The 15,740-nt window shown below is 38.7% G+C and overlaps 1 protein-coding gene across 1 annotated transcript in view; it reads left to right on the top strand.

The window, feature by feature from the left end:
* pdhx (pyruvate dehydrogenase complex component X) overlaps positions 1-12,949 on the top strand; it is a 37,651-nt gene extending 24,702 nt beyond the window's left edge. The window contains exons 6-11 of the mRNA XM_060886972.1: positions 3,103-3,277; positions 4,410-4,557; positions 5,929-5,987; positions 7,822-7,980; positions 9,428-9,492; positions 12,033-12,949. Of these exons, the coding sequence (XP_060742955.1) occupies positions 3,103-3,277; positions 4,410-4,557; positions 5,929-5,987; positions 7,822-7,980; positions 9,428-9,492; positions 12,033-12,282 (856 nt within the window). The 3' untranslated portion in view covers positions 12,283-12,949. The remainder of the gene's footprint in view (positions 1-3,102; positions 3,278-4,409; positions 4,558-5,928; positions 5,988-7,821; positions 7,981-9,427; positions 9,493-12,032) is intronic.
* Positions 12,950-15,740: the final 2,791 nt, after the last annotated feature.

Genomic DNA, 15,740 nt, shown 5'->3' on the forward strand with positions numbered 1-15,740 from the left:
CAGCTGGCTGACACTGAAAGGCCTAATGTTTGTAGAAAGAGCAAAGTTTGCAGTGCGCTGAACTATAACAAGCACTAAGAGGTAGCCACACACCTGATTCCTGTCCATCATGGCCCTCTAAAGCCATGTGCTCACTGATCCATGAGCCACCACACTCCCACTGCATTTCCTTCTCACACCTTCTCATCTGAAGTGACTCGCATGCTACTCTGCCTTTCACTGCAGACATGCCAATAAGTACAGGATTATATTAATTAAGGAATTAATATAAAAAACAATGCTATTTTTCTGTATGCTGTGAAAATCTCATAGATACCATGTTATACTTCAGAAGTAATATCTTCTGGAAATCTTCTCTTAGGTGAAAAACAAACCCTGTTTAATTAACTTTGTAGAGATTTATCAAATGTTGGCCTGAGGAGTTAACTGTACAGCTTGGGTATTAAGTGTTTGTCAGATGGATGACAGAAGCAATGGTCTAGTAAGAATAATTGATGAATCCTTGCAGTAGAATACTTAAGACCAATAGAATACAGCAGGAGAAATGATCGGTTACTTTCGTATTTGTGTCAGTTGTTCTTCAACAGCCATAATCAGGCTTTTCCGTTGGTTTATGCATAATGTTTTACTGAACAATATTAAATGTTTCCAATTGGGGAATCTGGGAATTTGTTTAGTTATGATGTATAATGAATAATATTATGTGGTCATACTGAAAAAGCCCATAATGCAGGCTAGAGAAGTTAAAGGTGAAGTTTACCAATTCTGTCATCTTGACACAAAGTCTAATCTAATTATTTGGTCAGATTTGTCCATATACTTTGTTTATACATCATACAGACAGAAGAATGTTGGAAAAGAAACATGACTTGAAATGTGAGCATGTTCTTAGCTTTTAAACCCCATTATAATTAATAACCACCACTTTATTCACCATTATATACCATTATTCATCACTATCTTTTAATAAAGTTGGAGAAATCCTGCCCGAAGGTGAAAATGAAAAATAAACCCTGTTTGTTCATCCAGCCCTTTCGTATTATGTAATCCAGCACTTTCGTATTATCGTTCTCACGCTAGGAAACCTGTGTTTGAGGTGGTGAAGCCAGTGTGTTTGTGTGCAGTCATGTGTTTTACATGTTAGTCGCTCATTTGCTCTCAGTGCAGGTTCACATGTTTGTTTAATATGATTCTGTATGATTAGTATGTTTTTAAGCAGTCACCTTTCAGAATGATTGAAGGTGACAGCTGCCTCGTTGAGCAGTTTTTATGCAGATCTCTCACGCAGACGTTCAGGCACGCAACTCCTGTTACAGCCCAGACATTTGCATTCGTTGCAATTTGTTATATATTAATTAATGATGGCTCAAATATTTTTGCAGTTCGTAGTTTCTCGTAATGTTCTGGAACATCCGCAAATAAACGAGTTCCCGTTATCACTTGCGTTATAACAACAGTAAACAGTCCTTCCCTCATCAGCTTCTCTTTTTTTCTTTCTCTTGTAGTTAACAAGAACAATATAATAGAACACAGCTCATATTATTGCCTAGAAAAGAGGTAAAATCCTCTGTACTGAAGACTCCTTTGCTGGAAAGCATATTGACTGGTGAAAAGTGCTGACAGTGGGAACTTGGTTATATATCTCATTTGTTAAATATTATTTGTTTAATAATAGATTTTTTTTTTTTTTAATCAAATTTAGATTCTCTCTTTGATGATCTATTAGAACAACGATGTATTTAGAACCAGAACATTAACATAAACCTGTGAATTAGACTATAGCTGGAAGTATTGGTCAGAGCTGCTTGTAAGCATTGAGGATTGAGAACCGAACAGCTCTGTGGTATAGAAGTATTTTCATTCGGGTACAAAGTTTAATCAATGCTTGACAGGATGCTGATATTAATCAACATGTTTGTTCTAGCACAAATTGTGTGTGGGGTGTGTCTGTGTGTGTGTGTGTGTGGGGGGAAACCACTGAAAGTGTTTCTTGGTTAGGTAACAGCTAAGATTTCACATACCTAACAGGCTTATGTTTATAAGAATAATAAAAAAAAGGCACTTCCTTTAATCTTAGATTAACATACAAGCCAAGGCTTTGTTTAAGACATTCATTCTTTCTAAATGCTCATCTTATATTTATTATACATTTCAGTATTAATAGTTCCCTGATTATCAGTAATGATATTATCAGTGAGTGTCACAGTTAACAGCTGGAATAATATAACTGCAGATTTTCAGAGCATTATTTAAATGTTCTTTTTCTTGATCAGAGTGTATTGACTTCTGTTGATTTAAGTGCTTGCACAGTGTTGTATTATGGTTTGAACTTGTTTTTAGGGTTATTTCACAGCTATCCTTTTATGGAAGGTCTGTAAATAACTGTATTATTAGTGTATTACATTACAAGTGTTTACCAGCATCATTTGTTCAGCATCATCCGTTGGTCTCATTGGTTGATGGTTTGGCTGTAGATACAGTACCATCAATATAATATATAGGGGAGGTCGTGGCCTAATGGTTAGAGAGTTTGACTCTTAACCCTAAGGTTGTGAGTTCGAGTCTCGGGCTGGCAATACCACGACTGAGGTGCCCTTGAGCAAGGCACCGAACCACCCCCCCACCCCTGTGCTGTGTGTGCACTTTGGATGGGTTAAATGCAGAGAACAAATTCGGAGTATGGGTCACCATACTTAGCTGTATGTCACTTTTAATATAAGCATGCAAGCATTAACAAAGATACAGGGATATAGAAACAGGGAAGTGTGGTTTATGTTGTTCACCAAGTTTACTGCTCCTAAGTAACCAGTAATCATAGATGATACTTTTTATCATTATAAGCAGTAATACAATCATCTATAATATATATATAATCAAACTATGCTCTACTTTGCTCTCTCCAATTCAGAAAATTATAATCAGAGTATTGTGAATCAGGTACTGTTTTGCATTGTTGCAGTGTTTTTACTATTAATGAGTCATTATTAAACCTGATTTCCTGTTAAGAAAGAAACTGCAAGCATAAAACTTGTGTTGTATTCAGAAGTGCCATGTGTCATTCTTTTCAAACTCCTTGTCATGCTCCTCTGCTTCTGTCTGCAGAGATGCTTTAAACCTTCTGAAAAAAGGAGATGCAGGCCTCCAAGCAGCTCCACTGTCTGTGTCTTCTCCTGCTTCTCCACCTCCTCCTTCCTCCGCTCATGTTCCTCCATCAGCTCCAGGCTTAGGAAGGCCTCATCACCCAGCCATCTCTGTCCCTGGAAAACCTGGTGCTCCAGTGAGTGCCTTGATCTGAATGGTTAAACCTAAAATGAAGTATTTTTATTTTTAGTTGTGTGTGTGTTGTGTGTCAGTGTGTGGTGGGTGGGTGTGGTGTGTGGGTGTGGTGGGTGTGTGTGAGTTTGTGTGTGTTAATTTGTTCAAGAAATGAACTTCTTTAACCTGGGGAAAATCTGAACTTTCACAAAACATTTTATCTGAAATGAGGTATTATCAAGTTATAATCTTTTGACTAATTTTTAACACATGACTCCAGAGGAAAAAAAAAAAAAAAAAGATTTTGGATGAGTACCAGTGACAGGCCATAATTATTGGATGAGTACTACAGTAGTGACAGGCCATAACTATTGGATGAGTATTAGTGACAGGCCATAACTATTGGATGAGTACTAGTGACAGGCCATAACTATTGGATGAGTACTAGTGACAGGCCATAACTATTGGATGAGTACTAGTGACAGGCCATAACTATTGGATGAGTACTAGTGACAGGCCATAACTATTGGATGAGTACTGGTGACAGGCCATAACTATTGGATGAGTACCAGTGACAGGCCATAATTATTGGATGAGTATTAGTGACAGGCCATAACTATTGGATGAGTACTACAGTAGTGACAGGCCATAACTATTGGATGAGTATTAGTGACAGGCCATAACTATTGGATGAGTACTACAGTAGTGACAGGCCATAACTATTGGATGAGTATTAGTGACAGGCCATAACTATTGGATGAGTATTAGTGACAGGCCAGTGTAGCATTACATTCTTTGCAATGAAAATTTGCACTTGTGCTGATAACCTTTCACTAGTACGATTACTGGAAAGAAAATAGGATACAATAATATTGTATCCTATTTTCATTCCACTAATCGTACTCTCTTAATTTGATTCAGTCTTAATAATACAGCATGCACACCAAATGATGCAGCAGTGAAGTGATGAAGGCTTTTTAAATCAGTGGCAATTGAAAGGAGTTCATCCAAAAAATGACATCACCAAACTATTTTATTTCATTTCCAATAGGCCAGAAATTGTAACAAGGCAGTCATGGACTCAATATTTAAGGTCTCACTGGAATGGCTCTTTTGTTTTAATGGCTCAATTGACCTAGGTTTGTGATTTTTAGGGCACCTTCACAGAGATCCCAGCCTCTAATGTGCGGAGAGTGATTGCACAGAGACTGACACAGTCCAAAACCACCATACCTCATGCGTATGCCTCAGTGGACTGTGATCTGGGAGCCGTGATGCAGCTTCGCAAAGAGTTAGCCCAAGGTAAGAGCCAGAACACAGTCTGAAGGAAAAGATCATTCACTTTGCTAAATGCTGTTTCAAGGGAAAATGAGTAAAACCGAGAAGGCAACACAATACCTCTTTTTTTTAACCTCTCATTTACATCTAAAATCTTCCTTGATGTTTGCAATGAATGTTTTGCTTTAATGCGGTAGCTACCAGTACTCCAAGTCACTCTGAGTTGGTTTATTTTCTTCTTGAAGGTTTAAAACAGTTCCAGAGTGCCATGAATTTCTAGTTTGTTGTGACTAATCACAGTGTTTTTGTGTTTAAGTGGAAATCATTCTGAAAATTTAGTTTCACTAGAACAGATACTGAGAAGGATACTCAGGATACTCGGGTACTCTTTCTGTTCACTCTCAGACACATTTACACAAAAAAACTATGTTAAATTAATGCAGCGAAACAAAATGGCGCTATATGTATCGCTTTAGTTCTACAAATATCCATATTTTTATCTGTATTTGGATTTTAAATCAGATGTGTACATAGGCTAAACTGTGTCCTCACACACACCTGAAAACACTTGGGGAACTACAAAGAAAGGAATGCCAACTCTGCTAGCTGGATCAGTGAATTCTGCTCTGTATATCACTTGAGTGAACTTCTGATTCCTTCGTGCATCTTCAGTAGTAGCGCTGTGTCCTGCTCAGGCTTGTGGTGGTCCCACATCTGATCTCAGAAACACTCAGCACAAGGGGGGAGAATCAACTCAGATAGAGAATTCAATCCTAATCCATTTTGAAATGCCATTCACACACTTTCATACACTTATTCAGACCTAGGGGTAGTTTGGGAGGCGTCAGAATCTAGAGAACAAAGAGGAAACATGCATGAACATGGTGAGAACATGCACTCAAACTTTACACTGAAAATAATGTGAGCTCAGATCAAACCCAGGACCTGGAGCTGTAAGGGAGAAATATAATTGGAGATGCTTCCTAAACAAACTATTTAAACCACCATGACCCTGAGTTCATCTTTCAGGTTCATCTTTCTGCTTGTTAATCCTGCATGAATGTAAAAACTTTCCATGCCCTGAGTTCTGTTAGGTGCCAGCAAAAACCCATTCCGTATGCACTCTAGTCTTGACCCATGGTCCTTTCTGGCAAGCTTTATGTATTCATATTCATGTTATACATTCATATTATGTATTCATCCATATATAGACATATATATGTTTGTATGTCCTCAGAAAGTGTACAAATGTGCACCTAACGCAATGAGGATGATTATTCATGTCAACTGAGTTATGAGTTATTCTAACCTGATAAAAGGCATAGAGACTGTTAATCTCACCAAAGTCATTTTTCATTTCTCTCTCTCTCTCTCTCTCTCTCTCTCTCTCTCTAGAGGAGATCAAGGTGTCTGTCAATGATTTCATTATCAAGGCTGCTGCTGTTACACTCAAAGTAAGTTTATATTTTCACAGCTTTTTCACATCTGAAATCACTTGGCATCTATAATGACTGCTTAAATGTCAGAGGCTGATGTATAGTGTATATACAGTGGAAGTTGCTGATTTATTGCAGTGGAGTAACCCTGCAAAGGGAAGCCAGTCAAAAACAAACTTCCCAGTTTGCAGCTTCCTTTTGGTTTTACTCTTAAAGCTTAAGAGTTTACTCTTGTAGATCCATTAGACCTCTTCTATAGTATGACGACAAGCCTTAAAATAGAACCTGTTAAGGTCGCTTCCGCTTTTTCACCATCTGTTACTGGGAGTAAAAAGGAAATTAGCCAGATGTATGCAACTATTAACCGACAGGCTTTTGAAAATGGAAAGAAAGAAGGGAAAGACGGGGGAAAATTCACTATTAACGTCTGATTGTCACACCATTGTTTGGAGCTCCCTCTCGTCCTGCCTCTGCCAGCACACTTGCTGATATCTGTCACAACACCAAACGTGCAGCGATATTTTCTCCTGCACAATAGCTTGTAGCTTGTTGGCTGCTTCCTTTGAGATGGCAGACATCTCCGGGTTAGTGGTGTAGCCCTTTCAATTTAATACACAACGTCATTGGGTAATAATATTTTGTATCCTGACCTGTGGTTTAGGAACATACCATCGAAATCAAAGTATGCTTAGACACTGACAAAATCCACTGGATGTTGATGGGAGATTATTGATTGTGGCAAACAGCGATTAATGACTCAGAGACTGACTGTTTATGAACTTGGTTTTATACAGAGAAATGTTCACAGACATGGACACATGCAGGAAAGTATCAGCTAAATGCATTTTAGAATTTCTGTCTTGCGTTAAACCTAAATGTCTTATATAGTGTTGTAAAGTGTTGAAAAGCAATCAGTGAATCAATCAATCAGCCAGATAATTTACAAGGTAAAAAAAATGTGTGTTTTAAATTTCTTTAAGATGTGTGGAAAAAAATAGGTTTCTAACTGGTGACAGTGGAGCTGAATAAGATTTGGAGGCAGATTAAATTTCCCTTACAACACAGTAGTTTGACAGCAGCTGTGTTTTGTTAATAAATAATAAATTCTACTTTATAGTTATATTTAATTTTGTGAAACCTCCAAGACAAATTGTGTCCTGTTATTGTTTTATAGCAGGTATAATATCAGTGGTTCCCCTAGTAGCTTTTTTTTTCCTCTCTTAAAGTTAAATACACACACACACACACACACACAGGGGAAAAAAGGCTTGTCATGTTTTTTTAAGGAACTAGAAAGCATAACGCACTCTGCTCTGAAGACTTTTTCCATAGCAGAAAACTGACTGAGACTCAAGGCAACTTTCAGGACTATAAAATACCTATAATCTTACAGAAAGCTTCACTGTGAACTTTAGTATCACTGAATGATCTCCTTTGCTATTTTTTCTAGTTTATTTTTAGCATTAGGTTGTTGTGGTATGTCCAGCCATACATGCTCCTGTGAATTTGTTGTCGCTAAATGATAACATATTAAACTAACACATTGATGAAAACCTGGGACCTGGCTTACAAACAGCACGGCTTTCTGAGTCATACTGTTTATATTCAAATTAATCCCCACTTTGTGGCCACTCCAAAATCAGCAGTGTTGTAGTATAATACTATTTATTTGTTAGCCTTAAGAAATTAATTCAAAACTAAAACAGGGGAACAGCTGAGCTTTACAGTTTGCTCAGCAATGTTTCAGAAATGCTCTGTTTCATCCACCATCATATCAGATCTTCTCTTCACAGTGTCTTTGAACTTTCTCTGCTTTAGTGCTTTATTCCTGACCATTGACCCTTTCAAACAGGAAATGCCAGAAGTCAATGTGACCTGGTCCGGTGAGGGACCACAAGCACTGGACTCCATCCATATTTCCATTGCCGTGGCGACCGAGCGTGGCCTCATCACGCCTATCATCAAAGATGCGGCAGACAAAGGCGTGCAGGAGATCTCCGCCAACGCCAAGGTACCAGTCACCATGGCAGCAGTGCAGTTTCTAACATTAATGAGACAAAGTGAAAGGGCAGGTCTGACTGCACACTGATGTTTAAAACACCTGAGAGAAAACCTTGCGGCTGCTGGGGCAAATGACCTGCTGTGTTCGCTGACTAATGTGACTCATTTAGCTTTGATAAAGCTTCAGGGTCCTTGACGCTCTTATTTTATGTGGTGCCAAAGGGTCATTATGTACTTACTGCACATGTTCTTAGAGATCTTCGAGTGACATTTTGAGTTATTGTTGATTTTCTATATTTAAATGCAAAGAATGTAGAATCGAAATTGTATAAGCTAAGCTTAGCTAATAGTGAGACTGTGTGTAAGTGTTCAACAGCTTCAGAACGAGGCAAATGACCGCTAAATACTAGCTGTAACAATATTAGCCTCACCTCACCTTATCCTCATGTTCATATGGCATGTGGCATTTAACATGGTTGTGGTTGTATCGATCATTTCTGATCTGAGCGATCTGCATGTTGCAGCTCTCTTTTGTTTTGATGAATACAAATGAAATAACCATTATTTTTGCACCCTGATTGGCTGTCTCATTGGTTGACTAAACTGGCAAATGAGGATGAATAGTTCTTTTGAGTATTGATCTTGAACGATCAAGTCTTTTCAGGTCAAAAGGATCAAGATCAAGTAATGTCATAATTCATTAAAGTCATTCACGATAGAAAAAAAAAAAAAAAACATTTTCACCTTCTGTGGTTTGTGTTCCAGATGTATAGTGAAGCTCTGTGGATGATGTTTGTTCTGTATGGCTATGTAAAAGTGTACGCTAGTTAATATTTGAATTCATTTGATTGTTAAACCTTTATAGTAATTGCCATGTCAAACGTAGCAGTAAAGGGATTTGACAGCTCTAGCACACACTCATGTAATCAGTGGAGTCAGATTGATTTGCAAGTCACTTTCTATGCTTGAATTTGCTGCCATGGTAACAAAAGGGCACGAGTTTGCTGTGCTTCATACTGAGTCTACATGTGTTTGTTGGCTGACCTGTCAGACTTATTATTTAGAAGCACTCCACTGAAGCACTGTGGTGTTTTCATGCTCATTATGAGTTATGTAGTTCTCTTAAATGCTAGACGTCGCTGTATTACTAAGGGACAAAAGGATGTGAGCCCTGGTGATGTGCTTTTCCCCTTTGTCTGAGTTTGCTCTGGATAACGGGCGATTTCTTTTCTGATTTCAATGAAAAGCAAATTGTTGTGTGTTAAGAAAGGAGCACAAAAGCTAGTGAGAGAAGTGAGACAGGGTTGAGTGTGAAGTGTGGCGGATGGATCAGCAGGGGTTTGCGGCCAGTAGGTTATTAGAATAAGGCATACGTCTCTTGTGTAATGTTACTTTTCATATACAGTGTTTATCACAGTTCCCTTCATCTCTTCCTCTTTTGTTTTTTCCTCTACCAGGCACTGGCTCAGAAAGCAAGAGCAGGGAAACTGTTACCAGAAGAATATCAGGGAGGATCCTTCAGGTAAACAGCTTTAAAAGAATTTATTAGAATTAAATTGCCCAATGCTTGTAATTTAATCTTTCTTTGTTTTGCTTTTTAAGAATAATGAGAACCGCATTTATTTGCCACAAATCATGTCCAACATTTCATCCATCCTCTTTTACTTCCTGTCTAAAACCTCCCTTACGAAAAGCCATTAAACACACCGTTAAGCTCATAAAGTCGAAGCACTGCCCTTGCTGTGAAGATCTCTAAAAAAAGCCTAAGCACCTGCATATTTTATTCCTCCCCTTTTATGACTGTGAATGCTGTGTGTAAAATCAACCAGGATAATAAATTATGGTCATCAATTTACTCATATCCACCCAAGGCTCAGACTGCCACTTTTTTTTTTTTTTTTTTTTTTTTTTTTTATCATTTAGAGACTTAATGGGGTCGATTAGAAATAAATGGGCTCTCTATGGTAAAGATAGAACAGAAATCCCAGTAGTAAGACATCACTCATAGTCTTATTACTCACATTTTGCATCTCATGCATTGTTCTGAAGCTCCTACTGAGCCATGTTACCTAAGCAGTGTAGGGTCTTTATTTTTTTCCTTTTTTTCTACCCTCTTCTGGCTACTGACTCCTCGGTCAGTCAGATAATATAAATGCACTCTATAGGGCTCATCACACTTGAAATAGATCATCCCGGGTCACTGGAAGCCCTGGGGTAAACAGAGCCCTGGGTTATCTTGTATAACGTTTCACACTGCTCATATTTAATCCAGGGTTAACAATAATCTTTGAGTATTCATAGTTCCATGTTTTACATTGTACATTTTTAAACCCTGGGTCAATGTTTTTATTTATTTATTTCCGGTGTCACCTTCCATCATTGGATACGTACAGCACCCAACCGCTTTATAAAAAAAAAAAAAAAACAGCTTGTCTTCCACTTTCACAGATCTGCATTCTGCTCTTGAGAAGGTATTTGATTCTAGCTTTCACAGCTTTGTGTTGCTATGTCCTAGTTTAACATGATATGATGCATACGCCCTTCAATGTCTGATTGGGTGTCTATTACTAAGCATCTAATTGTAATGTTTTATTAAATTAAGTTCAATTCAATTCAAGTTTATTTGTATAGCGCTTTTTACAATTGACATTGTCTCAAAGCAGCTTTACAGAACATAAACATAGAACAAAAGGTTAATAAAAGAATAATATAAAGATTAATAGAATATAAAATTCAAGATTAATATTAGATGGATTTAGTTCACAATGTGTATGTTTTTATCCCCTATGAGCAAGCTGACTCATAGCAGCAGCGGCAAGGAAAAACTCCCTTAGACGGTAAAGGAAGAAACCTTGAGAGGAACCAGACTCAAAAGGGGAACCCATCCTCATATGGGTGACACTGGAGGGTGTGATTATAAATGTACAGTCAAGCAAATGTTGTATTGTTGCAAAAGATCATATGGAGTTCACATCTCCTCTTTAGTAGTGCATACGTTTATACTATAAAACATTGTGAAACAATGCACACACACACACACACACACACTGATTACACTGCATCAGACCAGGGCTTCATAACCTCCGGTCAAAATTCCTGCTTCAAATTCACAAGTGTGAAATGTTTTTTAACCTAGAGTTAAATGCCAGTTTAGAAGTGCCACATATGCTGGAGTTAAGCACAGTTTAAAACTTAGGACTTAATTTCAATCTGTGGCATTACTACAAGGATATAGTTAGCGAGAGCTTTAAGTGACATTTTAGCTGGAGCTCTCTCCATTCTCGTATGAGTAATCACATGACTTATAGAGTCACAGATTTTGTGTTTGTGGAAGCATCGTCTCTGTGACAAACACATTACTGGTGGAAAAAATAAGATGTTGTTTGTGTGGTGGCCTGGGCAAAGCCTTCACATGGCCAAATATGGACATTTTCTTCTGTATGTAGTCATTGTTCATGGAATATTTGATCTGAAATGTTTTTCTTTTGCATGATGTTTCCATTAGCATCTCAATCACAAGTCGTTTTATAGCCTGGTTACCCTCATAATTAAAACTATTACCAGTTCCACAGAAATACACTCTGCCTGGTCTGGTTGTGGAAAAACAATTTTGTTATATTTGAAAGAATTCTAAGTTTTCAGCAGAATCATTTTGATTATCACCATCATTCACATTAGTCTCTGTCTCAGCACTTGTACTGGAAGTCACTCGCAGGTGATCTCCCTTCAAACTATGTTTAACACTATGTTTAATATTTAAAATGTGCAGAATGTACTATCTGTTTACAAATTGAATTCATTAGGCATTTGTTCATTGTGAAGAACTTTTGCACTGTTGAAAAAAAAGTTGTATTCATACATAGGTTCACACTTTCTTAAAAAAAATTGGCTGAAAAAACATTTTGGCTGAAATTTTATTAGCTTTGTTTGTTTTCCAGAATTAAGCTAAAGCGAAAATCTGACCAATTTTCACAGACTGCCACCTTTCAAATCATTTTTTCCATATGTCACAGGACTGTATCTGCTGCCCTGCTTTATATTGCTTCTTCTCTTCCCTCTCAGTATCTCTAACCTGGGGATGTTTGGCATCAACGGCTTCAGTGCAGTAATTAATCCTCCTCAGGCCTGTATCCTGGCAGTGGGGCGATCGAGGGCTGAGCTGGCGCCGGAAGCAGAGGGCTTCTGCACACAACACCTGATGACCGTCACCCTGTCCAGCGATGGACGTCTAGTAGACGATGAACTTGCCTCACGCTTCCTTGAAAAGTTTCGCAACAATTTGGAGAAGCCCCAGCGCATGGCCCTTGCCTAGACAAGAGGAAAGAAGAAGAGAGTCGGAGAGCGACATGTTTTAGTACACTGAATGTTACTATGATCTACAGTAGTGTAGCAGGATTAGTACCTTTATTAAAGAGAGCTATTTAAAAAGATATACACACAATTAAAATGAACTTTGTTACCCAAGACCCCTCTTTAACTTGTATTTGCTGTTAATGAAAGGCAAGATTTTGTTGTGGTACGTTTGGACTTATTTGGGTATTTAAATATTTCACTATTGTAATATTTCACAAACGGGTCAATATAAAAATATGGCACTTTAATTTATTTGGTCTTCAGTTATGACCACCATTTTTCAAGCATGTATTCTTTTTATATTTCTTCTGAAATCTCAGAGGAAATATGGTGAAATCTCAGATTGCTGCCCTCCTAAATGGAACGACTGGCTCCAAGCTCACGGTCACTGAAATGGGCAGTCACACAGCCCTCTCCATATGCTTTCAGCTGTCCTATGACATTACATGAGCAGCAGTAGAAAAACAAACAAAAAAATTGCTGCCTTCCACATATCTTGCTGGAAGAATATTCTTACCCTTTATTGCATGGTGCTATATGACCATGAGGCAAGAGGTTAATTAGCAACACTTTACTCTGTGGTGTCATACACCAAACAGTAACACAAAATAAAATGATCAACTGAACCAAGATTTTTGTGTGTAATATGTTTCTGTCTTTTAATGGAAACATTTTGATGCTAAAGAAGTCTCGGTACATAATTGCTGGTGTAAGCTTTGGCAGCCATTTACACAAGGAGCAAGAACGTACACAGAACAGTCTGTGCTGCTTTTCAACTCTGTACCATTGCATCGCTTTCAGAGAAAGGGGTGTGTGTGTGTGTGTTTTCTGAGATGAGGGGTGTACAAAATAGGCATGGGAGTGTGAGAGAAACACTGAAGAGAAGGTGTGTGTGTGTGTGTGTGTGTGTGTGTGCACTCCTCGCAGCTGTCTGCTTCAGTGTACCAGTGTACCCACTGTTCCTCTATTTCCCCAAGCACCCCTTCACTGTCTCCTAGTAACCACAGGGATGGAAGGTGCACAGCAGAAGAAAAGCAAAGCACAAATCCCTGTCTTGACAAAAGGACTGGTTTTATAATCACAGATTGACAATGGACAGCATTGATGGTGTTGTCATTGTTGTCACTCACCTTCTCATGCCCAGCATTCACCCATTTTTTCCTTTAGAATACAGCCAAGCTATAAAAACACCAGCACAGTGATGCCTTTAAGTCTCCTCTTACCTAGTTTGAAAGCTCTAATTTGAAACAATTAAATGTGTTACAATTTCGCAAGTAAAACTGTGCCCCATTATCCTGACTAGACTCAGTGACTTGGCTATGCTGTTAAAGAGAGAGCTGAAAATTTCTCTTATGAAACCCATATTGCTGAGTCTGATATCATGGGATCTCATCATATGCATAAAACTATCACACAAACACCTAAACACGAAGACAGTTGGGTCATTCTTGATTACTGTTTTTTTGTTTAGTCAAGATTTTCAAGTCTGTAATCATGCTGTGTCTTTTCGGAATAGCAAGCATGTTAAAAAAAGAAAAGCTGTACAACCAGCTCTGTTGTTCCAACCATACAGAATGTGCCCTTCATGTAATTTGTACTCTGACTGGATAATGTTGGCTTAGACTCTTTGAAAAGACTTTACACCCAATATTATAGCTATATCACATTCCCTTTCCAGCTCACTGTTGATAATGTGTTATTGGATGTGTCTATGATGCAGGCTAAAATAAACTGGCCCAGTGCACGCTTAATCTAGGGTGCGTTTTACTATGCAATGACATGACCGTCAACAATATTCTGTGTAAAACTTGTGTGGTTTAAGTGGTTTAGCAGAAAAATGGCCTGTAGCCTGTGCTCTGTGAGTTCATGTGTGTGTGTGTATGTATGAAGAAGATGTTTGCCTTTGTTGCACTGCTCTGTGTTGCATCAAGAGCAGCAGGTCGAAAAGATGACATTGTCTGGCTTCACATACCTCTTCATTAGTAGTTGTTATGTGATCAGGGTGAGCTGGCTAGTGGATAGGATTTGGATAGTGAGCAACTTCAGTGGACAGTGGGTGGAATCCTAGAGTCGTTTTTTTCTTCTACCTTCCGCTTTTCCCATTAGGGGTCACCACGGCGAATCATCAGTTACCACCAAACTCTATTCTCAGCATTCTCTACTCTCACACCAATTAACTTCATGTCTTCTTTCAACACATCCATATATCTCCTCTTTGACCTTTTCTTGACCTCTTACCCTGCAGCTCCATCTCCAACATCCTTCTACCAATTGAACCAACTCCCTTCTCTGTCCATACCATCTCAATTTATCCTCTCTGACCTTGTTCTCAAAACAGCCAACCTGAGCTGTCCCTCTGATGTGCTCATTCCTAATCCTGTCCATCCTCGTCACTCCTGAAGAGAACCTCAGCATCTGCTGCCTCCATTTCTGCCTCATGTCTTTTCCTCACTGCTACAGTCTCTAACCCAAACAGCATAGCTGCTCTCACTACTGTCTTGTACACGGGTGGAATCCTAGAGTGTAGGCTAGAAAGAAATCACACAAGGAATTCGGTACCAGCTGTTGGTGACCCTCAAATGTACAGGCATTAAATAACATCAGTATACATTTATATAGTGTACATTTAAAGTCTGGCTGTTTTAGGACTATTAGTGGTGCTTCAAGCAGTGTGTCACTTAAAGTCAGCAAGTAAGATAATGTGGATTCCTTGGCTTTATTTCACTGTCTTTCTTCCTTCAAAGAGGTTGAAGTCCCTGTCATCTGATTTATATCGCCTGGCCCTGACCACAATCATGCTCTTCTTAGAGGTGTGTTCATAGTCTATGTTCTTTGTTTCTGTTTCAAGACTCATTTGTATGTAGATGAGGTAGCAGCATGGTGGTGGATGATGAGACAAACTCAGTCAGATTAAGATCTATAGCACCAAAATGTCTACTGAGCAGATGTTTGAGGAACCTCCATGGCAGCTGGGGATGGATAGATAGATACAGTGGTGTGAAAACGTGTTGGCCCGCTTCCTGATTCTTTTATTTATTTATTTTTTCCATGTTTGTCACACCTTAATGTTTCAGATCATCAAACAAATTTAAATAATAGTCAAAGAACACAAGTAAGCTCAACATGCAGTAAATGAAGGTTTTTATTATTAAGGGAAAACAAAATCCAAACCCACATGGCCCTGTGTGAAAAAGTGTTTGCCCCTTGGGGCTGTCTTGCTGCTTCAGGGCCTGGAAGACTTGCTGTGATAAATGGAACCATGAATTCTGCTGTCTACCAAAAAATCCTGAAGGACAATGTGCAGTCATCTGTTTGTGACCTCGAGCTGAAGTGAGCTTGGGTTCTGCAGCAGGACAATGATCCAAAACACACCAGGAAGTCCACCTCTGAATGAGGTGGGAGTGGGAGTGGCCTGAA

The sequence above is a fragment of the Tachysurus vachellii genome, chromosome 14, assembly GCF_030014155.1.
Source record: "Tachysurus vachellii isolate PV-2020 chromosome 14, HZAU_Pvac_v1, whole genome shotgun sequence".
Lineage (NCBI taxonomy): Eukaryota > Metazoa > Chordata > Actinopteri > Siluriformes > Bagridae > Tachysurus > Tachysurus vachellii.